Source organism: Onychomys torridus, chromosome 20 (assembly GCF_903995425.1).
Source record: "Onychomys torridus chromosome 20, mOncTor1.1, whole genome shotgun sequence".
In the NCBI taxonomy this organism is placed as follows: domain Eukaryota; kingdom Metazoa; phylum Chordata; class Mammalia; order Rodentia; family Cricetidae; genus Onychomys; species Onychomys torridus.
In genome coordinates this window covers 25,034,718-25,060,447 of record NC_050462.1, presented here as the reverse complement: position 1 = coordinate 25,060,447, position 25,730 = coordinate 25,034,718, and the positions used below count along the sequence as shown (strand labels likewise).

At 41.4% G+C, this 25,730-nt stretch overlaps 1 protein-coding gene across 1 annotated transcript in view; it reads left to right on the top strand.

Annotated features, from left to right (window-relative positions):
• Tmtc2 (transmembrane O-mannosyltransferase targeting cadherins 2) overlaps nucleotides 1–25,730 on the top strand; it is a 409,491-nt gene that overhangs the window by 148,419 nt on the left and 235,342 nt on the right. Inside the window, exon 2 of the mRNA XM_036169974.1 lies at nucleotides 20,439–21,009. Within this exon, the coding sequence (XP_036025867.1) occupies nucleotides 20,439–21,009 (571 nt within the window). The remainder of the gene's footprint in view (nucleotides 1–20,438; nucleotides 21,010–25,730) is intronic.

Sequence of the window (25,730 nt, the reverse complement as noted above, 5' to 3'; positions counted from 1 at the left end):
GTCAGCCTTCCTAGTAACTGTAAAATACATTGAAGCTTCCTTTGGTGTGGTGCATTTTCACTAATTTGAGGAAAATAAAATTTTCCTGAGCTATTTCTTTCAGAGTAGATGAGTGTTCTCTTCAGAACATCTCAAAGTGACTGATCAAGACATCTAGTTTTAATGTTTTTTTTTTTTAAACAGTGGTTCTCTAAACTTCCCTGACTTTGAATAATTAGTCATTCTGAAAATGAGGATGATGATTTAATTCCCAGAAACACCATGGAGTGGATGATGAATTTATGTTCTTTTACTCAGTTTGTTACATGGTGTGTGAAAACATGAATTTTTCACCATCCTTTTCTTAGTGTGTAACAAGTCAGTGGTAGCATTGATAAGGACTGATGTAGACGTCTAAGGACACTTAGAAAATGTTTGGAGGTTCTATACTTATAGCTTATGCTCCAATTTTCTGATCATTTCTTCTGAATGTTTTTTACTGAAGTCTGAGTTTTGCAGTGCCTTTGACTAGTGGTGGAGTTGGCTGCATTGCTGAGTTCTTGGCACTGCCATTTTCGTCCATTTCCCTGGTAGCTTTCCACATCTGTGGTGCTGACTCCCCTTTTCTCATTTGGTAACTGTTGAGTTGGGACCTAAGTTTTATGTTTTGCTCTAATCCTTAGCCCTACTCAACTCAACTTTCTTGTGTTGATTATTTAATTCTGTTAGGGATTTCCTAGACAATTTGCTACTCTACTCACCCCTTTCTTCCACAGTCATCAACATACAATTTTAAAGAGTTGGCATTCTCCACAAGCTAACCCCCCCCCAATGGTGAGTGTGAATCATGCTCACTGTACCAGTGATTAGTCATGTATATCAGTCATAGTACCTGATATGTAGATAGCTCCACCAGTAAGAACATTGTACTTGGTAAACAGTACACCCCTCTCCCCATTCACCTTCATGTGATTTTTACCTGAGGTCACATAAACCTCCCCATGGCCCACCTTCTGAACATCCAATACTGAGCCTAGCACAAGCCTGTGAAACAATGCTTCCATGCCCATTCTCTTTATGTTTTGGCTCTCACCCCTGGGTCTATCATATGTGGGAAATGGTGTTTGTGTGTGTCTCATACTTCATATCATGTTTTCCTTTGGTAATAAAGTAGAGTTGAATTCTGGAAGACAAATTAGGAAGAAGGATTTGTTATTATTTTCATGGGTTGTTTTGAAGTTGTTATTTAAAAGGCTGTATGGCTTTTGGTCAATAGAAAAGTCAATACATGCATAGTGCTCAGTGAAAGCCCTTCTTCCCTACACAGCTTTCCAGCATGCTGCACTAATTAAACATCATTTAGACAGTACAATAGTTGAAAAAGAAATGGACCAAAGGGAAAGGGAATTGACCAAAGCCTGCACTCCTTTATCATGTAGTACTTTACTTATAGATTAGACTACGTTGTCTTTTTTTTTAGAAATCATGAATTATATATAAATGGAAAAGGTGAATGGCCTCTCCAGTACAAGCTTCCCCTGTTTAGAGACCTCTGGAATAGCAGAAACGGTTCAGTGACAACTATTCCAATGATGGGATTTATCCCTATCTGTAGTCTTGTCATAGACTTAATATTTTCATCAGAGAAAATATGGGGGAAATGTTAGTGAGATCATAGGAAATTATATGTGTGTGTGTGTGTGTGTGTGTGTTTTATATGTGTATATATCACACATACACACTTCGAGGACTAGAAAGATCTACACCCACACTCCTATATTATATGCTTCTCCACCAGTTTTCTACTTATATTCTCTTTTGAGTCCAGATGGGATGTCAAGACAAAGGCTGGCTGATGCAAACAACGCTGACTTTATTATGGGGACAGAATTGGCGTCATGTCATCAACAGCCCCTTGACAACCATGGCTTTGTTATTCTGATGCCAAATTCCTTTCCCACTGTCCTTTCCTCCCTCGGAATCATGAGCAGTGTGAATCAGCCTCTGTCCCCAAGTAGTTGTCTGTGAGCATAATGTTGATAATGAAACCCTTGCTTTGTTTGAAAGTTTGCCTTTTGTTGAGTGTGCTTCCTACGAAGATGATCATTTTCAGCATGTGGAGCCCATTAGGCCGTGCTGGAGCTGGCTTCACAGTTAAATTTGCTAACACTGCATCTGTTCCTATCCTGATGATAACACCTGGATCAGTTTAGAACTTGTGTAGAAGTTTAAGATACGGTGTAGTTAATTTCTAAAACAACTGTTGGTCTTTAGATGTGTGAACCCCATGGTCTTTCACATTCCAGACGAACCCATTGCCATTTGAACACATTTATACCTACGTGTACTTTCTGAATGTGGAATAAAAAACATGTGTCCCCTCCACGCTCTTTATTTTCACTTAAATCCTTTTGCAGGGTGACAATGGTGAGCTTTTTACTGTTCTTCCTTTCCCTTTTGGGTGACGAGGAAGATGGCCTTTGTATTTAACTTCAGTAACCTTTAGCAAATGTTCACTGAAATGAATAGTTGATGGATGACTTCTTTCCTGCTATGCCAAAACACTTACATACTCACAGTCTGAGCCATTTATGATACCATAAGTGAGCCATTGATTCTTCTTGGAAGCTATGAAATGGACAGGCATTAAAAATTAAAGAAAGGCTATTCAGTTACTAAGACTACATGCCTTATCTCTGTGGCTAGCTAAAAGCCCAGTTCACTGGAGCTTTGAAAAATGACCTTTCCCAATGACCTCCTGCCTTTTAAAGACAGCAGAGTTTGGAGTTCCTGTTAAAAGTGCTAAATGCCCTTGGGGAGTTGTAGTACAGTTTTAGTCCCATTAGAAACTTTGACCATCACCCCAGGATGCCCTCAGAGAGGAAACCTTTGGAAAACATGACCAAAAAAGCATCTGGGAAGTCCTGTTTTGTGGACCTCCCCAGGGCAACTGTTAATATTAGATTTTTCCATGTAAAAAGTCCATTTCCTCCGCCTAGAATTGACCATGGTAGAGTCCATGACATTGCCCTTTATGACACATCTCTGTTTGTGATCATACACTCTTTTTGTTTGTAGTCTAAGGCATCATGACCATAGCTCACATGATGGCGAGCTGCAGCTTTTACTTGCAAATCCAGAAGAGTTGTAATGTATATTATCTTTTGTCCCCCTGTGTACCGTCTTTGAAAATAGGTGTCTTGTGTGATTTGAAATGCCCGCACTAATTATTTTTCTGTTTCCTGCAATAAAATGATACAGTTTGAATTTATGCCTAAGAAAATCAGTGTTTATAGAGCACCCTATCATGTTTCATTAGAAAAGATGATTGTAGATAGTATGTAACTGTCATCATTATGGCAAGGCTGCTTGCCAGAATATTCTAATTAGTCTGTGACATCCAAACTCTGTGACTTTCTCTTCTTTCTTTTGTGCTTTTTTTGATGACCTCACCTAACTTTATATTCATCTAACCTGGCAGAGTTAGACTGCTGTGGGTATCATTTTTGTGCTCTGACATTGGCTAATGGGCTCAATTTATGATTCATACAAGGGCAATTTCACACAGGTTCAGTAGGAGAAACAGATATCAAAGGTGTTGGGGGAATATGCTAAGAGAAAGGTAAATGGTGTCAGTCACCGAATGCTGCATGTTATGTATTGACCAACATTTCAGAAAAGTAGTGCTCTTGTTGGAGACGAGATCCTTCAATGAAGCTGAGTCTGGCCTTGAACCTATAATTCTCTTTCTCAGCCTCCATAATTGGTGAATTAAAGGGATATGCCACCATGTCCAGCTTAAAAACAAAAACAGAATCTAAAAGTACTTTTGTATGGTAGTAAAGAAAGTGAAAGGATAGTTCTTTATTTTTCTAGAAAATGCATATGTGTGTTTTGCCTGCATGTGCGTCAGTACACCATGTGTATATCTGGTGCCTATGGATGCCAGAATAGGGCATTAGAGCCTCTGGAGCTGGATTTACAGAAGGTTGTGAGCTGCCATGTGGGCAGGGAGATCCAACCCAGGTCCCCTGGAAGAGCAGCTGGTGCTCAGAACTGCTGAGCCATCTCTCCAGTCCTAAGACAGCCGTTTATTAAGTGTTCATGTATCAGGCATCAGGCTTCAGAATTAGCTTAGTTATCTTACTTAACCTTCATCAGCAATGGTTTATAGATGAGAAAAGGAAATCACAGTGAGGAACTTCAAGAGGATTGATCTCGATCAAGATTTGCCTAAGTCTGCAGTGTTTGCGGACTAGCATTTTTAACACTGACCATGAATATTAGAAGTTGCTTCGGATAAAAGATGCACGTAGTTTCCTTTTTATGGGTTGGAGTCAAACATTAGATCTGTTATGCTTAGATCCCTCTGACTGAGTACTGTCTTCCACTCTTATTCATTTCATATCATGTGAATTTATTTAATTAGCAAGGTTCCTTGAATGTTCAAAAGTTTTATTGGCAACGGTGGGGGTGATCGGAATTGTGTTCACTGATGACAGTGGCGATCCAGTTTGAGGAAAGAGTCAAGATTTCAAGTCTGGCTTGGAGGGTCCAGGTTATTGGTTTAGCAGTCAAAATGAAGTGCTAAGCAGCGATGCTCCTCATGTGCCTGTGTGAGTAATCGAAGTTAACAAAAGCATCTAAGGTACCATGCCTCTCATTCTGCTGTTGTAAAAGGCACATGCTCATGCTCCATAACTTGTCTGTTAGTAACGAGATCTCAAGGAGCTTGCTCATCCTTTTCCCATAGCACTTAGCGCATGTATATTGAGCACCTACAATGTGATTTATTTGAAAGACTACAAACAAAAAGCACCAGAGCTTCTTGGAATTTAATTTAGTCCTTGACTATTACAGTTCCATCAAGGACTGACATCCCAGATCAGAAAATACTACATACTGGATTGGTAGTAAATTTTAATGGTGAAGTTAATATCTCTTTCTGTGGTTTTTTTTTTTTTTTTTTTTTGTGTGTGTGTGTGAAATATCTCTTGCCTTTGCATGACAAATTAGAGAGTTGCTGGCAGTTTGTGGACCAAATGTTTGGGTACTTTGTGTAGGCTCATCTGTGCTGGTTTTAAATGAGAGTGTTTTCCTCCCTGCCTGTTTCTCATCAGGACTCATATATTCTTGTGTCCAAAAAGCCTCTCTGATTTAGCTGTGAGGCTGACTTTATTGTAGGGATGTCTGTGTACCCTGTCATCACAAGCGGCCCTGGTGAAACTTCCCATGTTGTGCGTGTGTGTTGTGGCAATCTGTTCAAGTCTGATCTTTCTCAGATGTATGTGTGAGTGTGTGCAACTATTTTATAGCAGGCAGTATAGCCTCTGCCGGAATATGTTTCCTATTAGACTTTGTAAGATGAAATTATGGGTTAGCATGGGGCTTTCATGAGGCTGCCTCTCGCACCCGTCACTGGAAGACAGCTAACACCTTCCTTCGACTCACGTTTTCCAAGATTCCTAAGTGTTAAGAGGACTTTCTTTTTGAAATGCAGAAATTAAAAGAATATGGCACAAAGCCTTTTTTTATGGCTTTATTGGGTCTTGAGGGCAGATATATGGGTTCCAGACAAAATGCAATAATAGGCTGGGATTTTACTTTCAAATGGCCTTACCAACACTTTTCACTGGAGATTTATGTCTATGGGGAGGAACAGGGTCTGCTTTGAGAGATAGATGGAGTGGCTTGGAGAGCCCCACACATGTCCTTTCTACTTCTTAATCAGTGAGTCTCTTTAATCAGTGAGTCTTTTCTCTAATTAACATACTTCTCCCACTCCAGTTTCCTGGTTTATAGCCTTATTGGGAGGATAAAATGAGATAATTCACGCACTCTGTAAATTTTGTTAATCTCAGTGTAAATATGAAGTACCGCTGGCATTTCATTATGTCTGGTTAGTATTTGTGTCCTTATCTTGTTGGTCCCATTGGTAGGATTGAGTATCCTTTCTCCCCGGTAGAGCCTAGTCAATTCTGGCATAACTGAGTATAAAACCTCTCTTCAGTCCCTATTTCTATTCACAGAGAAGTTCAAGCTTTTAGCAAAGGCAGGGTTAGAGGTACGGTGTCAGAGAAATACAGCCTGGGTGTGAATATGTTGACCCTCAGCAAGTGTAAGGGTAAGGGTAGTGAGTGGAGATGCACCTGATTGTCCCTGTGCTGTAGTGATGTGTTGTGGTCTGCAATGCTTCCATTACAAAATCACCCAGACCTGGAGCCTACACAACAGAATTGCATTTTCCCATAGCGTCAGAGGCTAGAAATCAAGACGGAGGTGCCAGCAGCTCTGTCTTCTCTTGAAGCCTTTGTCTTGTAGAAGGCTTGCTTCTCGGTGCATCCTCACATAACGTTTTTCCTCTGTGATCCCACATATCCCTGGTGTCTCTCCCAGTGTCCAAATTTTCATCCTTGAACACCAGTCAGATCATGTTACAAACGACTCCTGAAGTCTCTTTTTAACTTAATAACCATTTTTAATGTCCTCTCTGTGTGTGTCACTCTCTGAAGTCCTGAGAGTCTCATGTATTTAGGGGAGCTGGGGAAACGGCTCAGCCCATATTTAGGCAGAGCCGTAGGAAAGTGGGTTCCCTCCTAGAATCTGTAGAGACAGCTCTAATCTCTGCTGAACCAAGTCTCGGGCAGGTCTCTTCAGGTCTCACCTCCAGGGTTCTCTGAATGCACTGACTCAGAGCCACGGTGGGTACTGTAGTGTTGAACATGAACATATTTTGCAACGTGTAAAATGACAGAAACACAAAATAATGTCATAACTAGAATACCTGTGAGGATACATTGGCCGCAGTCGGGAAGTTTAAAATGTAAAATGTGAAGGCTCATTGCAGACACTTGGCTGAGATCAGCTCCTTGGCTGTTCTTTTTGGCTGAAGGAGAGGTGAGGAGATAGGAAGGTGACCGGGTTAAGACTCAGTTCAGAAAATACAATAAGAAGGTGAGCAGATAAGCCAAACATCTGGATAATTTAACATGAACGGCTTCCAGTCTGTGACACTGCTATTTAAAAGGCCTTTTAGCTTTTCCTCTTAGTAACTTCTCCACTTTCATGATCTGGCTGGGCTTAGGATAGGAGTCCCTTGAGCCTGACCCTAGCCAGCAGTCATGTTTCCTCTTCACACGTGGTGTGAGGACCAGAAACACGCCTCAAAATGTGACTTTCTGAAAGAAAGCAAAGATTGAGACATTGGCCGTTATCTCTGTGTATCTTTTCTGAAATGGGTCAGCAACTTCATGTGTGAAAATTAAAAATCCTAAGTGACAGGGCTTGTTTCTCGGTGGTCGATGCTGGCTTGCTTAGAGTGTATTTGGATGCCCACATCCCAGAGTACAAAGATAGTCTTCTTGCCTTCTTTACAAGCTCATAGAACAAGACTGAGCTCAAAACAGAGATGTTGCAATCTGCTGGTTAACTTACATTCTGTCTTAGCATCTAGTGCCTGATAGAAAGCATTACATGCCAGATGGTGGTGGTACACGCCTTTAATCCCAGCACTTGGGAGGCAGAGGCAGGCGGATCTTTGTGAGTTCCAGGCCAGCCTGGTCTACAGAGCGAGATCCAGGAAAGGCGCAAAGCTACACAGAGAAACCCTGTCTCAAACAAACAAACAAACAAACAAACAAAAAGTACATATTTTTTAGGTACTTAAACACCACACACACACACACACACACACACACACACACACACACACCACACCACACCACACCACACACCACATACATAGTTTTTTGATCCAGGATATCATCTATGGCCTCTAACTTCTGTCCTCTTTGCTCCAGCAGGCAGAACGGTGGAATTGAATATGTGCTACCATACCCAACTACTGCCTAACTGTTTTGAAGTTAGAAAAATGATAAGTAGTGAGTTGTGCTTTGCAATACATTTTTAAAAAGCCATTTGTCATGGAACTATACTATGGTATGTAAATAAAACATGAGATGTGTATCACCACTCATGCCACATAACCTGTGCATCCGACTACTCAGGAAGAAGAAGTATAGCAGGAATCTTAAAGATACTTGTTAATTAAAACAAACCTGAGGCCAGTTATTGGGGTGAATGCTGGAAGATCAGAGAAGCAGAACAAGCCACAGCTATCTCACCTTGCTAGTTCCTCAGATAATCCTGTTTCCTCAGGCTGGAAGCTTCTGAGTCCTCATCCAGAATGAATCTCAGCTGAACTGTGTTCCTCCAAAGCCTGAACGCTTAACCAACCAAATGCTTACCTAACTACATGCTTTACTCCTTTGGTTCCTGGTCCTCAGGCCTTATATACCTTTCTCTTTCTGCCCCCACTCCCTAGGATTAAAGGTTGAGTTTCTAGGATTAAAGGCATCGGTCACCATGCTTTAGCTGTTTCTAAAGTGGCCTTGAACTCAGAGATCCAGCTAGCTCTGCCTCCCAAGTGCTGGGATTAAAGGCGTGTGCCACCACCGCCCAACTTGTTATGGCTTACTCTTCCCATTTTCTAGCCACCATTTTTGGCTTTGTTCTAGTGGATGTCTGTTCTCTGACCCCAGGTATGTTTATTTCAGGGAACACACAATATTTCAGGGAATACAATACCCACCACAAAGAAGTATGATGATAATGAGTTCAAGGCCAACCTGGGCTAGAGTGTGGTAGTCCAGTCTGGACTCGGAATTGTGATCCTCTTGCTGAAGCCTTTTACATGTTGAGCGGACAGGTGGGTAACACATGCCTGGCTTCCCTCCCCCTACTTTTTTTTTGTATATGAAAACCTACTGACAGATTCATAATGGCTATAAACTAGTATACTGAAATGGTTCTTTTTACTTGATTTGATAATGAAAACATTTCAAAGTGCCTGCCTCTTCAAAGCAGTTAGCAGTCTTGAAAATTAGCAGGGCAGTTTTAAAGCTTTTAGTTGAGGCTGAATCGGTTTAGAAAACTCAAAAAGAGATAAGTATACTGCCCCTTGATAAATTAGGAAGGGGGGATATGCATACAGTGACCAAATAATTAAATAGGGAATATTCTTCATCATCTAAAATTCAAAGCAGAAGAAAAATATTCAAGAAGTACCATAGATAGATTTTGAGCTGAAGATTCTTTTAATCAGTGGAATTAAACTTCTGGAGTACAGTATTCCTGATATCTTCCTGCTGTTCCCCTTTGCTTTAATCTTGCTAAATAGCTTCCATGTAAATAACATTTAGAAGCATCTTTAGGTTAACTGCAGTTTTACCTTAAATGATCAGCCTTCATTGACATTTAATTTTGAAATGGCAACATTGTTTGATCTGGAGAATTAAGGATTCTTCAGCTACATCTGGTAGAGACTCTTCCCCTACCTTTTTTCCCTGTAAGAAGGAAGTGTGCTGAGGAACCACTTTTGGGATATTTAGACAAGAGGATGGAGTTGCCTTGGTTGTGGGAAGGTAATCTCCAAGCATTTGGGTCTCAATTCAGTCACAGCCTGGGCTATCTTTAAGTGGATTTCCTTTTTTAGTTTTGGAGGATTGTATGGTGGGGTAGGAGAGGATTGCTGTTCACTTCCAGCCCATAAATGTCCTTTAATGGCTTCTGGGAGAAGTTCTCCAAGGAACGGAAGGGAAATCTGCCAAAAAATGGCACCTTAGGTTGCAAGATTTACCTTTGCAGTAAACAAACACATCCTTTTTGTGTGTGTGTGAAGGCTCTTCAGCACCTGGCCTTCAGTGGTTAACTGTGAAACAGGCACTTTCTCACACCCTGTGACCTTTTCCCCAGACAGCAAGATGGTGAGAATTTATTAAGTGGTAGTTGCTTATGAAGTTATCATTTCTGACCTTGACAGGTTTACAGTCTAGGTGGAGCAGATCAAGAAGCAAAGGAGCACACCTAATGATAAATGACAGCCTGATTTTAGTGCCTCCCATTGCCCCTGGACCTAGAGACATTCCTACCGCAGCAGCAGAGTACCTTTCTCAAAACTGTCCTTGCTCCGTGTGATTCCAAAATACATCACTTATCCTCAAACTAAGACAAGATCGAGATGTTGTAGTACTTTTCTTCATTCCCTTACCCTATTAAGCGATGTATTTGCATATTAACTGGAGCTTTCTCAATATAATGGCTTATCCCTAAAGAGGGACTTTAATGAAGGGATTATAGGTTAAGTGGCTAATGAGTGCCAAAGACATTTAGGTAAGCCAATTAACCTGATGGTTTTTTACAGTTAATTATCATTGTGTGAGCAGAGGTTAGTGCCCAGAGTGAGTGAACTACTTTTAGAGGAGGGTGATAATTCCCTCCATATGTAAAACAATTGAGAATTTTTCAAAAAAAAAGGTGAATGAAGCTTTTCATACTAGTCATCTCTAATTAGAATTGAGTTTATCAGATATGTCTTGGATACCTACTGTATGTTACCTTCCAAAGCATGAATAAGGTGCATTTTCTGTTTCTGACCAGTTAATAGTATGTTGGGGGAGATAAAAATGTTCCAAAAAGGAAAGTGGATCACCCATGAAGGTTCCTGGGGACCTCTGGGGACAGTAGCACCAGAAGAGTTAGCAGCTGATACTTCTGCGGTTCCTATCTTCCTTCTTGCTGCCTTTTCACACTTAATCCCCATTTCTCCTGTTCTGGGAACATATCCCTAGCTCGGTCACTGCTTCCTGAACTTCTTTCCATGAATGTAGGCTTGCATTCCTGATGCAAGTTTCTGACCTTCTGAAGTGACATGGATCTGTTTTATGTTCTACCGTAGCTCTTAGTATTTTTATTAGAGGATTTTTCACACTGCCACGAAATTCCCTGTACATTATTTGCTTCTTTTATGAGGCTGAATATTACTCAAAGTCAGGAATGTTTTACTGTTTCACATAGCCTTCTCTCTGTTTTGCCCTTTGCAGTCCCTAGCTCATCATCATGCAGATGAATCACCTGGCAGAGGAATACTTTCTTTGACAGAATCCATCTCTTTTTTATTGGGCAATGATATTCTATTGGGAAAGGAAAAGGGCATCTTAAACACACCTGTGTGCCATTCTTAACACACATCTTCCTCCCCATTCCTTCTGAAACATGTCTTGTATATCATCCCATTTAAGATCCTTGGAACTCGTCATAAGAAGTCAATATTATTAATGGGAACACCCTAGTACCCAAAGATAAATGCAAATACATTCAGCCACAGGAACCAGGAAATACTTTTCATGTAGTTTCCAAATTAGCATGCTGCAGTGATGCAGTGAAGCATATTTAGAAAGATGTAATGATTGGAGGAAAACAATCCATATGGCCTAGGAGACAAGAAAGTGTTTGAGCCAAGGAAATGATGCTGTAGATTTTGAATGACATTGGGATGTGTATGTAGAAGTAATGAGAGATTGACCTAGGAGGTTGTGAATGCTAGCTATAGACTTACTTTCTTTCTTTCTTTCTTTCTTTCTTTCTTTCTTTCTTTCTTTCTCTCTCTCTCTCTCTCTCTCTCTCTCTCTCTCTCTCTCCCTCCCTCCCTCCCTCCCTCCCTCCCTCCCTTCCTTCCTCCCTTCCTCCCTTCCTTCCTTCTTTTCTTTCTTTCTCTCTCTCTCCTTCCTTTCTTCCTTCTTTCTTTCCTACCTCCCTTCCTTCTTTCCCTCTCTCTTTCTCTTTTTTTAAGAATAAAATAGGGTATGATAAGGGAGTCCTGGGAAGTAAAGGTGGCATTAGTGTTATAATTCTAGACCTTTTTTAGCTCATAGCATGCATAATGGATCAAAGTGAGAAGTCAGGCAACAAGTTTAACAATATTTATTGAATGCCTATGATACACTGGCCACTGGGAGAAGAGACATAATTTCTTTCCTGAGGGTACCTATAGCCTGATGAAGGAAAGATACAAATGGCCAGGCAATTCTAGTGAGCATGCTGTTTGAAAGGAGCAGCTGTGGTGTTGTATGAGAACTGCATAATTTTGTGCTACATAGCACTATTAATTGTATGTATGTGTTAGACTAACATCTCTATGACTAAGGTGTACCTGTTCGCTTTAGGCACAGCTGGATCAAACTATACTAAGAAGTATCTCTTGTCCTATTTGCTCTGGTTTCTTATAACATAAGTTGTTCTTACTCTCAGACAGACTATGTCTTTTAAGAACCCGGAGATTTCATCTCATTCTCAAAATAAGAGACCTTTCTCAATGGATTATTGGTACCATCTTCACTCTGCTTGGTTGGCTTACCTTCCATTCAGTTGGGTGGTCAAAGATGGAGATGAAGAGCTGTAGACACTAGAGGAAATAATTCTAAGACCTTTCTTTAGGTTCTGAAGGCAGCCTCGATCCTAAGGAGTGAGAGTAAGTCGGAACTGTTTTCTAAAGGACATAACAAGACACCTGTACTGGCAAGGGTAGGTCCACAAAACCAGCAAGTGCTTTTGTTGCACATTGAAGTGACATTATCTGATGTACTCCTTATCAGGACTTTGCCAAGACAGGTTGTTCTTACCTGCAAACTGCACACCAGGAAGTAAAATGATATACATGGTATTAGATGAGAAATTGTTATTCCATTATTTGTTCTTCCCACATAGTTGTGGGCAGTAAGAAATGTAGCCAGTCATGAGGCTGGAGAGACGGCTTAGTGGGTACAAGCTTGATGATCTGAGTTTGATCCCTGGGCCCTCTGTAGCTTGTATCTAAAATCTGCTCATTTGGGAAATGGAGGGGATAGATCGCAGAACCGCCTGGAAGCTTGCTGGGCAATTGGCTTGTCATATGCAAAGGCAAAGAACAAACAAACAACCCTCCCAAACCAATCAATAAAAAGAGAGACCTTGTCTCACACACAAGGTGGAAAGTGGAGGGCAACTCCCCAAATTTGTCCTCTGAGCTTTAAACACTTATTGTGTATGTGGGTATATGACGTGTGTATGAATGTAGTTACACTTGGAAGTTACAGTGCGTGTGTTGGCCAGAATACGACATATGAGGGCGAGGTTCTCTCCTTCCACCATGGGATCCTAGAATCTAGCTCAGGTCATCAGGTCAGTGCAGCAAGCATCTCCCCAACTCAAGCCTAAAGGAGCTTGAAGTGAAGTACTCATAGTTTTGATCCTTAGAATTTGGAGAGTATAAATCTGAGTAAGTCTTGAAAGTACCACTGTTTTCATTGTTACTAGCAACAGTGGTTTGTTCTTAGTGTCAGTGGTGGCCAGGATGACAACAACTTACAGTACATATATCTGCACATGTGTATGTGCATGCTGGATGTGTTCATATTGAGGGTGCATGTACACATGTCATTTACACATGTGTTGTATGTAACACATTGTGTTGCATATAAGTGTATGCTTTTTTCTGCTGATTTCCTATGGTGACCTGACAAGGCACATCCAGTTATTTTTAGCTTACAAAAGACAATACCAAGGCACTGAGAAATGAAGGCACACTGTACTACCATCTCAGTAAGTGTATGTCCAGTCGGATCCAGAATATATCTTTCTCATCTCCCCACTCTGCTCTCCTCTCTATCCTGGAGTCTAACCCAAGGCCTTGTGTGTGTGCTGTGCAAGGGCTCTGCCACTGAGATGCATCTCCAAAATCATTTTCTTCAGCATTGTATCACATTGCCGGGCTTCAGCATAGGTATTTCTCTTTGCACACTGCTTGAACAGAGTTAATTTTCACTCTTCTTTCCTCTCTTGTAAAACACATTTTAGCCTATTGCAAAGTGGCTCCCCACTCCCCACCCCTTGCTCAACACCTGGCCTTTATTTACATTTCAGTACAATAATGGCAGAGCAATATACCTTTTTGGCTGAAGCATCCTTCTGCTCTGAAGGACTAGGTCATCTCTGGTGAGGGTGCTTGGGACTGAAAAGGTTAGCAGGTGGAAGGAATGATGACATGAAGACGTACTCAACAACAGCTGAGCAGACAGCGTCATACTGTCCTTCAGCTTTGTAGCAGTGCTGGCCTTTGTCAACATTTCCTGAGGGAGAATCACAGAGCAGCCAAACCAGAGAGCCACAAATACAAGAAGCTGGAAGCAGGTTCAGACCTCTGTGTGAGCTGGAGAGACTGGGTTGTTTTGCTTCAAAAGACAATCTGTGGTGCCATCTTCTCTAGAGAATTCTGCCTACAAGTATGGCTCCTCCCCTATGTCACTTTGTCCCTAGTCCCCCCCGCCCACCCACTTTCCCAAGATGGAAATTTTCCTGATTCTTTATAATGTTTTTCTGACTTTCCTGATGCTAGCCCATACAAAGCAAGCCCGGGAATTAGGCCAGCATGCAATTCTGGTTTGTGTTAAGGTGTTTCATTAGCTGTGAAATAGCAGAAGTCGTTTTCACCGTTTCTATTTTGGACTCCTTGGAGAAGATGCAAATGGATCAAAATCTATTTTGCTTAGTATCAAATGAGTACTCCTCATCCCGCCTGAAGATCACTGAGTTCCAATAAGGCCCCTTTGGCCTGTCTTCCCTAATGCGATGTTGAATGGTATCATAATGCAGCCCTCATCACTGACTCCCATGTGTGAATGCCTTAGTTATTAAAGCCTGATGCAGTTTTGTTATAGTCCATATTCTTTTGCCATGAAATGCATTGGTTAAAGAAACATCCTGCTTAGGTTGATAGCCCATGTTAAAGAATCCCGTCATGCAGATGTCGCCCTCATTTTAGTATGTTCCACACAGAGGTGAGGTATGCTTTTCTCTTCCAATTTTGCTTTATTAACATTGTTTGCCGTTTATTGTTTGTTTTTTTGGTTTTTCGAGACAGGGTTTCTCTGTGTAGCTTTGCACCTTTCCTGGAACTCACTCTGTAGCCCAGGTTGACCTTGAACACACAGAGATCCGCCTGCCTCTGCCTCCCGAGTGCTGGGATTAAAGGCATGCGCCACCATTGCCCGGCACATTGTTTGCCTTTTAGTTTTTTGTTTGCTTGTTTGTTTATCTGTTTGGCTTTTTGTTTGTTTGTTTGTTTTGTTTTCATTACAGGGTATATATTTGTTGCTATGCTGTAGATAGAGTTTTCCCGGTCCTGCCTGGCCCACGGTCAGGACAAATCTCTCTCACCTACCAGTCCCACAGCCACTTAGACCCAACCAAGTAAACATACAGAGACTTATATTACTTACAAACTGTATGGCTGCAGCAGGCTTCTTATTATCTACTTCTTCTATCTTAAATTAATCCATTTCTATTAGTCTATAAGTTGCCACTTGGCTCGTGGCTTACTGGCACCTTACATCTCGCTTTTCATGGCAGTGACTGGCAGCATCTCTCTGCCTCAGCCTTCCACTTCCCAGAAATCTCCTCTCTCCTTGTGCTGCCTATGCTTCCTGTCTGGCTACTGACCAATCAGTGTTTTATTTATTAACCAATCAGAGTAACACATTCAACATACAAAACATCCCACAGCACTATGCTTCAGAGTTTTTTTCTCCCAGCGAATGTATGAGACTTATAAATCTTATTCCTTGTTCTGAAATCCTCATTTTCTGAGGGGTAGATGTAGTTTCTCTCTACTTGCTACAGTTTACTGGGTTTATTGCTATCATGATAAGACATTCCAGCTGCTTTGAACAGATTTTTCAGGTTGCTTGATTTTCCCTTTTTTCTTTGAAAGATTTTAAAGACTTGAACACTTATAGAATAACTGGGACAGGGAAGACCATTTTCCTTCCTTCCTGAACCTTCCATTGCGAGGGTGAAGCATTATCTTAAATAATGTATTCCCAGCTTTCCTCGCTGTATTAGTAAGGCCCCATCTCAGAATGCTTTGCCCTGAGCTCCTAGGCTCTGACATGGACACACTATTGGTTTTACATTGATACTAAAGATATGCACGTCATTGTTGAGGTTAAGATCTAGCATAAGCCAGTCAAGTTTGATTCTGAATTATGTGAAATCTGCACTCTCTGACAACAGTGTTTGGCAGTATGTCAGTTTTTCATATTTCTTTTAAATTTTAATTACAACCCATCAAGTCTTAAGCAATTACTTCTGGGTTAGACTCTTGATGAATGTCATAGCAGGGTGTTTTAATTTAATGGATCCAGAAAAAAACATCTGTTTCTAATATTTTAAAAGCCAATTTATATGGAAATTCATTTAATATACAGTCAATACACGGAGACTTGAAAAATCAAATTGGAAAATCAAACAACTGTGATGTCGTCGGTCTTCCATTAACAAAGGACTTGGCTGTGCCTAGGCTCAGCTGCTGGTAGGTGACACTCACAGTATCATAGCTTAGGAGAAACAGCAATGTAGACTTAGAGAAATGGGACAGTTAACTTAGGGCTACTGTCTGCCGTGATAGCAGGTCAGTGTCCTTTTTTTGATTACCTTGGTCACTGTCATGTGTAACTTCTTTTTTTTATTAATAGATTTTCTATTCATTTTACATACCAACCACAGATTCCCCTCCTCTCACCCCCAGCCTTCACCTCCAACCCACCCCTCATTCCCACCACCTCCAAGGCAAGGTCTTCCATGGAGAGTCAACAGAGCCTAGTGCATTTAGTTGAGGCAGGTCCAAGTCTCTCCTCCCTGTACCAAGGCTGCACAAAGTGTCTCACCATTGCCACTGGGCTCCAGAAAGCTGGCTCATTGTGTGCAACTTCTTTTCTTTTTTCTTTCTTTTTTTTTTTGGTTTTTCGAGACAGGGTTTCTCTGTGTAGCTTTGGAGCCTGTCCTGGAACTCACGCTGTAGTCAAGGCTGGGTGTGCAACTTCTTTTCTGGGCCCTGGTGGCTACTGCAACTCAGTGGTAGTCCATATTGCAAAAGGATGTGCCTGGAAGAGGGGACATTAAATTTCTCATTTTACCATGGTTTCTGGAAGTAATAGATCAAAGTTAGTCACATGACCATATTTAACATTAAAAGAAATATGAGAGAGAACCACATTCCCAGCTCAAAACATTCCATTAAGATGAAAGAAGAAGCACTTATATGTTGGGAGACCAATGTACTATTTCTGTTGTACAATTTTAAGACATGGTTTTAACAAATTGGTCTTTGTATTAAATATCTGGAAACATTAGTTAGCTCTCAGAAATAGATATTATACATAAAAGACTAGCATAGTGATGGGTGGAGAGTCGATAACTACCAATAACTAATAGCTTTTTAAAAAAAATTCTAAATTCCACATTTACCTGATTTCAGAATCCATTTGTCTACTAGGCTTTATGAAGGACTTCAAGACTTTACCTTGATCCTTGTGCAGTAATACTAATAACAGCTGACCATGTAGAGATGTCATTTGTACCAGAGTCCCTAAAACGCTCCTGGGTCTATAAAGCAATGACCTCTGCTTCACTATGTCAAAGATAAATGAATAATTATGAGTAGTTTCAAGGTAAAAGTGTATCACAGAAACAGAAGCTCAGAAAGGCTTATTGAGGGGCCAGTGAGAGACATGGTTAAACATTACCTTGGCCAACCATCTCTGCCTCATGTAATACTGACTCTTCCCTCTCTTTCTTAGCTGTGTTCCTTTGCATGATATTCTTAATCTGTTTGGATATTTGTTGTGTTTTCATGTTTTATAAGGCAGTCAGGAAATTACAGAGCTGGAGCTCAGGACTGTTCCTTTTAATCTATGATTTTTCCAATGTGACCTTTCAAAATATTCATGTAAAGGGTCTTTTGAACTCTCAACAGATAGAAGAACTAGAAAAAGCTGGAGTGATGCATCTTTAGGCTAGCTTCTCATCATGTGTTCTGCATCTTCTAAAATGTCCAAACTTCCCTGATATTGGACTAATAGAGAATTGTCCAGTTCTGGAGCTTCATAATTATCCTGGCTTTTGACTCAGGTGCTTCTGTAGTTCTCTCTAATTAGAAAGTATGTGCCCCAGGAGTACAAAATAATCTAGATGTCTCCTTGTTGACCAGGAATTATAATAGTACAGAAGATGAATCTTCTAAATAGATTCGTTTACTTACCACCTTCAACATTTGAATTCTATCTTCTTAGGGCTATTGATTATTTAATCTGTCTTTGAAACCATTAAAAATCCTAGAATTTATTTTGATCATATTCTTCCTACCCACTCCTCAGTTCCTCCCAGATCCTTCCTTCTACCTACCCAACTTGACATTTCTCCTTTAAAAAACAAAACAAAAGAACACACACACACACCACACACACACACACACACACACACACACACACACACATTCATGGAGTCTCTGGGTTGGATAGCTACTCCTGAGTATGAGGTCTGCCCTGGATTGTGGTTGATATACACAATGTCACTCCACTGAAGAGAAATGATTTCCCCTCTTCCAGCCACTCTCAGTTGAAAATTACTCCTGTTGTACCCACTTTCCTTTCTCCAGCTAGAATTTTGTCCAACTTGAATGAAAGAAGATCTTGGGCATGCTGTCTAAAGTTCCTGGCCTCATTAACTGTGAGTGTCAGGTATGGGTTTCATCTCATTGAGCAGGCCTTTAAATCCAAGCAAAACATTGTTCATTACTCCCAAAATATCTCTGCCACTACACTACCAGTAGGTACGGCATGCACGTAGGAAAGCATTGTAGTTCTCAGGGTTCCTAACTGGGTGAGATTGATGATGTTTAGTTTTCCTCTTTCTGTAGCGTGCAAAGTACCTTCCAGCACTATGAATGCTGGTCAGTGGGGCCCAAGGTTCTAGTTGAGCACTGGTTCTCTTCCTCCTTGTTTGATGACAGAAGTAGGTGGTGTTTTCAGCAACTGGGTTTTACCGTCAGGTGGTGGAAGCTAACTAATAGCATTGGCAGGAGTCTGTTCTATGTGGAGGGGCAGGAAAGAGCTATAGGAACCCTTTGGCCAATGACTCAAAAAGATGTAGTCTATTCCTGATGCTGGGGATTTTACTTGATAGCATATGATATCTAGTTGGGCCATTGTCTTTGACATTTTATTGTAACTCCATCTAAGTTCTTTTTATGTACACACACACACACACACACACACACACACACACACACACACACACAGAGTTTTAGGAAGCTTCTACAGTAGTAGATTTTGACAAAGCTTTTCAAAAAGGCTTTAGTGTTAGCTACCCCTTCCTATATTCCCTTTTCTATCTTGTCTTCCTGCTCCTCTCCCCATTTTACACCCCCATTCTAATTTCACTTTATCTCTTCCTAACATTATATTTTATTTCCTCTTTCTTGGAAGATTCCTTTCTCCTTCCTGGTTCTTTACCATATACCTGTCCTCTGGATATTCTGAATGAAACACACATTTGCTTATTAAAGATTTTTTTGACATTACATTAACAATTTCATCAGTGTCATTCTGAACAAGGATTGTTAAAATCTATGACTAATGAGATAATCACACTTTCTTTTAAGTAGACATTTAAGCAAACATAACCATTAACATTTTTACATTATCTACTTAAATGGCCACAGTGGTATATTGATTACAATTTGGGATTCACAGAACAGTAAATAAAACACAGACCATGATATTCTACTATTCCATATATGTATGACTTTGAAGCATTGGTTAGTTTCATCTCTCTCAGCCATAATTTCCTCACCTGAGAGATATCGATAGTATGATACCAGATAATAGCAAGATTTTGTCAGCATTGTTCGTAAGTTTAAATGTGAAGATGTGGCCGAGGGGACCAGAGTGCTTGACAGGCAGCAAGTACCCAACAAACAGTAGGCCCTTTTTTCTTGACATGTACAGGGAGTATGGGGCATAGAATCCTGGAAATACATTCAAGTCAGGTGACAGTGAAGTGTCATTATGATTTTTACTAGTGATAGCAGTGCCTATGAGAATGTAGAAATGGGAAAAGCTGTAGTATAAATAAAGGCAGGCAGCACCAGGTAGGTAGAGAGAGCCATCTTCTCTCTATCTCTTCAACTTTCTTGACTGTAGCTTCTTTGTGGTCCACACAGCAGTAGCATGGACACAATCAATGACCATATCAGTATATGGCACCTCTGCCTTCTCTCCACTCCTCCTCCATCAGAGCCATCTTTTACCCTGGTACTCGGGTGATCAGTGGGCATGAGAAGCACTACCCAAGGGGCCTGATCCCCATCTTTCATTTTAGGAGGTGCTGATGCTGGATCTAGATGCATCCCATACAGGAACAGCACCCAGACTATCTCAAAAAGGCAGAGTCACAGGCGGCTGCGAACCAGGAGCCTGAGAGGGCTGTGTTAGAGTTCTACAAGGGAGTCAGAACAATTGTTTGGGAGCCGCCACAGGAGGCTGAAAACGGTGATGGAGCATTTATATTCATCTGTTCTTCAAAGGCGTTCTTATCAAGGACCAGTGTCTCAGGATAGCAAAAGAGCCCCCACTGTAGCCTTAGTGGGCAGTAAGAGGATGATCTGGGTTCAACCTCTGTGTATTGGGAATCCCACCATGCAGTATAATAACAGGTCTTTGAGGGAGACAGTATCTCATCAATGTCAATGTCCTTTTAAAAAAAAATACATACTTTACATTTGATTTTTAATATATTTTGTTTTCCAGCCGTGCTATCAAGACGAATCAGGACCTGCTCCCAGAAACCCCATGGACACACATTTTCTACAATGATTTCTGGGGGACTCTTTTAACTCACAGTGGCAGCCACAAGTCCTACCGGCCGCTCTGCACGCTTTCTTTTCGACTGAACCACGCCATCGGAGGACTGAATCCCTGGAGCTACCATCTCGTCAACGTCCTGTTGCATGCCGCTGTCACCGGGCTCTTCACCCGCTTCTCCAAGGTCCTTCTCGGGGACGGATACTGGACTTTCATGGCCGGCTTGATGTTCGCTTCTCACCCCATTCACACGGAGGCAGTGGCGGGCATCGTGGGACGGGCAGACGTGGGCGCCAGTCTCTTTTTCCTGCTTTCCTTGCTCTGCTACGTTAAGCACTGTTCTACGAGAGGATACTCCGCCAGGACTTGGGGCTGGTTCCTGGGGACGGGACTATGCGCAGGATGCAGTATGTTGTGGAAGGAACAAGGAGTAACTGTCCTGGCGGTGTCGGCCGTTTACGATGTCTTTGTCTTCCACAGGCTGAAAATGAAGCAGATCTTACCTACCATTTACAAAGTAAGTGACTGTTGCCTCTGGAGCATCGCCTTACTGACTCATCTGCAGGCTTGGTCCTTGGCCACCTTTAAGAAAGCAGATTTGTCCCTCTGTGAGCAGAATTCCAAATGAGGTCCTTTTGATCTTTCCTTCAGTAGAGTGCCCCCTTTGACCTTTCTCTAACCAAGCAAGGTTTCCATCACTGCTTGTATTATTCCTCAGGTTTCTGAATGTCTTTCCACAATTTCTAAGGTGGCATGAGAATAATTTTTGCCTTGTAAAGTGTATTCATCTTCATTGGTTTCCATTTACTTTTTTTTTGCCAAGTTCAATATAATCCAGTAATTGCCTGTGATGCGTATTTGTAAAAATAACTCAGCTGATGATGGAGCTAGATGCTGGATTCCATGGAGGGGAAACCCTGTGTTTTTTGCTTATCTGACTGTTTCTGAGTTTTGAAAACATCCCTCTTTGCAGTGCACTGGGAAGTCGGATACTAAAACAGTGACTCATGTTCACCTTTTCTTTGTTTCAGTGGATAAGAATAGACTAGGCAAAATGCAGTGTGGTTATCATAAGTTTTACCTTGAGGCCAATTAAGAACTTTGCTTCCGGCTTAATGTTTGTGTATCCCCTTAGTGATTTCAAATATAATGTTGTTCCAAAGGTTATGGAAGGATTTGGGGATCCCTGTATTCTTAAAGAGACAGATTTTTTTTTTTTTTTTTTTTTTTTTCCCTGATGGTGCTTGGTTACTTGAGTCTGGGTAAACAGGTATATAAATACATGGATATAAAAAGCATTCACTGCAGGTAATTTACCATTTGTTTAAGGTGAGTGAATTCACATAGGAATGAAATGGATGTGCTAGTTTATTTTTATACAAAGTGTTCAGTCTCAGGCTAAGTATCAGATACAATAGAGCACAGAACATCTTCAGTGGTTTTCAGACTTGATTGGTAAGTTGAGTTTATTGTCACTGTAAAGATCACAATATAAATACTTAGCACACAATGACAGAAATAAATTCAAGGCTACTTTAAGAATTGTTATAGACTCTTCTAAAACCATGCCAAAATTATTATAACCATTTTTAAAAATAAAATTCCACCTAGACAACACTTTTTTTTTGTTCTTTTGTTTTGTTTTTGCTTTTCAAGACAGGGTTTCTCTGTGTAACAGCCCTGGCTGTCCAGGGACTCACTTTGTAGACCAGGTTGGCCTCCACAGAGATCTGCTTGCTTCTGCCTCCTAAGTATGAGTGGTGGGATTAAAGGTGTGAGCCACTACTGCTGGCCAGCCAGACAACAGATCTTTGTAACATCAAACATTCTAACACAGTCTGGTCCAGAGGCATACTCAGACAGTATCAGTGTGCTGAGTAATGACTGTAGGAAGGAAAATTATAGCAATTGTTTTTTTGTAATACATTTTATATTTTTAAAAGAGCAATAAAACTTTGTATGTACAGGGAACACACTGAAGTTATTATATACAGTGGTCTCCAATTTGAGCTGGGGTGTATTGTGTGGTATTTGTTTGCATAGTATGAAGCTTGTATATTGTGGACTGAGAACAAGACTCTAGTGAAATCACAAGGTGCAATATTGGTGATGTAACACAGGCCAGTGATGTCAGAAACACCTGTTTTTCTGTATATAAAGGAGAAGACCCTTTTGGCCACCGTGCATTTGGAGACATTCACCTCCTGCCAAGCTTGTAGCAACCCTGACATTGAGGGTCAAGGCTCACAGTTTAAGGCACTTCCCATAAGGGGCAGCTTTGGGGGCAGGGAGGCTTTGAGAAACTGCCTTCCTTCCTATCTCTTCACCCTCCTTCATTTGGAACTTACCTTTGGTTTGATTGTAAACAGAAAGTTTAAAAAAACATCCCGCTATGGTATAGAAATGTCACCTCTTCTGGGCAGGCTCCCACGTTTCGTTTAGACAAGAGAGAGGCCATTTACAAAATCGATTAACTGAGATGAGAGACTTCCTGTATTGTCCAGCCAGGCTTTAAGTGGGCTCATCTCACCCCAGCCTCCCGAGTAGCCCAAACTAGAAACCTGCTCTACTACACTCAACATGCAATGGACTATGGTTTTAGATACTCAGTTATAAAGAAGCTGACAGATTTTCCTTGTTTTACCTAATTTTTCTCTCTGAAGTTCCCTTTTGCCTAAAATTGAATTTCACTAGAAACACGGATGGAAGAAAATCCAAAGCGTTTATTCATGATTACTTTATTTATGATTTTAATTTTATTTATGTTTGTACCTGTGTGGGTACCCATGCCTGTGACTTTGCAGAAGCCCATAGAGAGTGTAGGGTCCCCTGGAGTTACAGGCTTAACTCTGGTCCTCAAGGTTGAACAGCAGGTGCCTTTTTAACCACTGAGTCCTATTCTTATTTATTAATTGTCCTCTTAATAAAACAATATTTTTTACACAGTAGGTAGTGGGGGTATGGTCATTGCTTTGTCTGTGCTCTAGGGGACCATGGCCTTTTCACTTAGAGCTCAAGGATTCAGGCTTCTTGAAGTTCTTTGGGGGATTTCAAGTCACTGCTGTCACTTTAAGGAGAATTCTGCCTAGAGTTCAATGCTGGAAAACAACATGTGGTTTACAAGTGGAGTTCTCCATTTCAGATCCGATTGAATTCCTACAGCATCGCAGAGACAAAGACTAATATTTTTTCTAATATGATGTCATCAGCAATAACAAACTTTCTTGTTCCATGGGATTTGAAAAAGAACAAGGACATTTCCTGGCCCTTGGCTTTGAGGAGATAGATGGCTGTCTCTTTGAGGACACAGGACACAGGTGCTGCAGCCTTTAAGACCTCCTGTTGGTGGCCTGTGAAGGTTCCTTATGCAGAATTTCCAATTCACTAGCTCATTATTTTGACATGTTAATGTAGCACTTGCTTTTTGTTGTTGTTGTTGTTGTTGTTGTTATTGTTTGGAGACAGGGTTTCTCTGTGTAGTTTTGGTGCCTGTCCTGGATCTCCCATTGTAGACTAGGCTGGTCTCTGCCTCCCAAAGCTGTGATTAAAGGCATGCCCCACCACCAGCTGGTCACAGGACTTGCTTTTAGGACCTTTAAGGTTGTCTTTGGAGAAAACTTCAGTTTTCCTAGCATATTTTCAAGGGCCTAGTTGTTTACCAGGAAGCTCCTTACCTTAAGAATAGTCTGGACAGTAGTTGTGACATACATAGACAATTATTCATGTGACGTTAGAATTCATCTGCACTTTCTGTATGTCTTCTGGCAGCCTCACATCATGCAACTGATGCTTAGGAGACATGAAATGTCTTTAACGGAGACACTCCTTGGAGAGTGAGGCCCCTTGTCTAGGAAAAGGACTTCCTAGTTTTGATGGTTCGGTGTCCTGGCTTGTTTTGAACTGCATACTGTGGACCCCCAAAACGCAGCTCCCACCTCAAAGGGAATGAGGAGATAGTTGAACACAGATTTAAGTTGCCCCAGATTCAGTGTATCAGTGTGGAAGGAGTTTCATGAAGCTTTTACATTAACAAAACAGAGAATTCCGTAAGTCAAGATTCTTTGTTGATGGATGGATGGAAACACTAGAGATGGGTTACAGAAAGACAGGAGAATCTTAGCTGTCATCTCTTGATGCGGTCTGATAAAATGTCTAGCTTTTGGGTTGGTGGGAGGAGCTATCCGTCTGTTAAGTTAATAGACTCCAAAATAGTTTTTGTTTTTTGGTTTTTCGAGACAGGGTTTCTCTGTGTAGCTTTGCGCCTTTCCTGGATCTCGCTTTGTACACCAGGCTGGCCTCGAACTCACAGAGATCTGCTTGCCTCTGCCTCCCAAGTGCTGGGATTAAAGGCGTGCGCCGCCCCCGCCGCCACCGCCGCCGCCGCCGCCACCACCACCACCACCCGGCTTGTTTTTTACTCAATTAGACAGAGGATGTTAATTCCTATCTGGAGATAGTTTGTTGAGGAGGCTAAAGTTAGCCAGAGGTAAGGCAATTGACATCTGAACCCGCAACTCCCCCTCACTGTGGTCCCTTGGTCAACCAGTGTTCGCAGGCACAGTTCTTTCCAGGACTCTTCCTTGGCAGTACTTACCGGGACTGCTCGTAACCATCGCTTCCAGGCCAGGCACCAGCAGTGGGAGTAACAGAGGTAGAAAAACACTTTATCTGATTAGAGTTACTTTTTTTTTTTTTTTTTTTTTTTTCCGAGACAGGGTTTCTCTGTGTAGCTTTGCACCTTTCCTGGAACTCACTTGGTAGTCCAGGCTGGCCTCGAACTCGCAGAGATCCGTCTGGCTCTGCCTCCCGAGTGCTGGGATTAAAGACGTGTGCCACCACCGCTCGGCCGAGTTACTGTTTTTAATTCTTTCTATTTAAGCTTTTTCTGTCATTCTTAGCTGTAGGGCCAGTGTCCCTAATGTGGACCTTGGGATACTAGATTCTTTATATTTACAAGGAAGAACAGAGATGATTTTACCATGCCCCTGTATTTTCAGTGGAGGTGAAGGTCACTGCTAATCCCAAAGAAGGGAAGAGAAAGACTACTGACCCAAATCATAATGGCCAAAATGATCAAAGCAAGCCATCAATTAAAGTAAGCCTCATGCACGTGGCTGCCTCTCTTTAAGATGGAGTTCAAGAAGTCAGCATATAAGGTAGACAAGGCTTTTGTAACTCAGGGGTAGGGAGTTTGCCAAATGGGGGATCTGGTGGGCAAAAATAGATGGGCTTACAGGA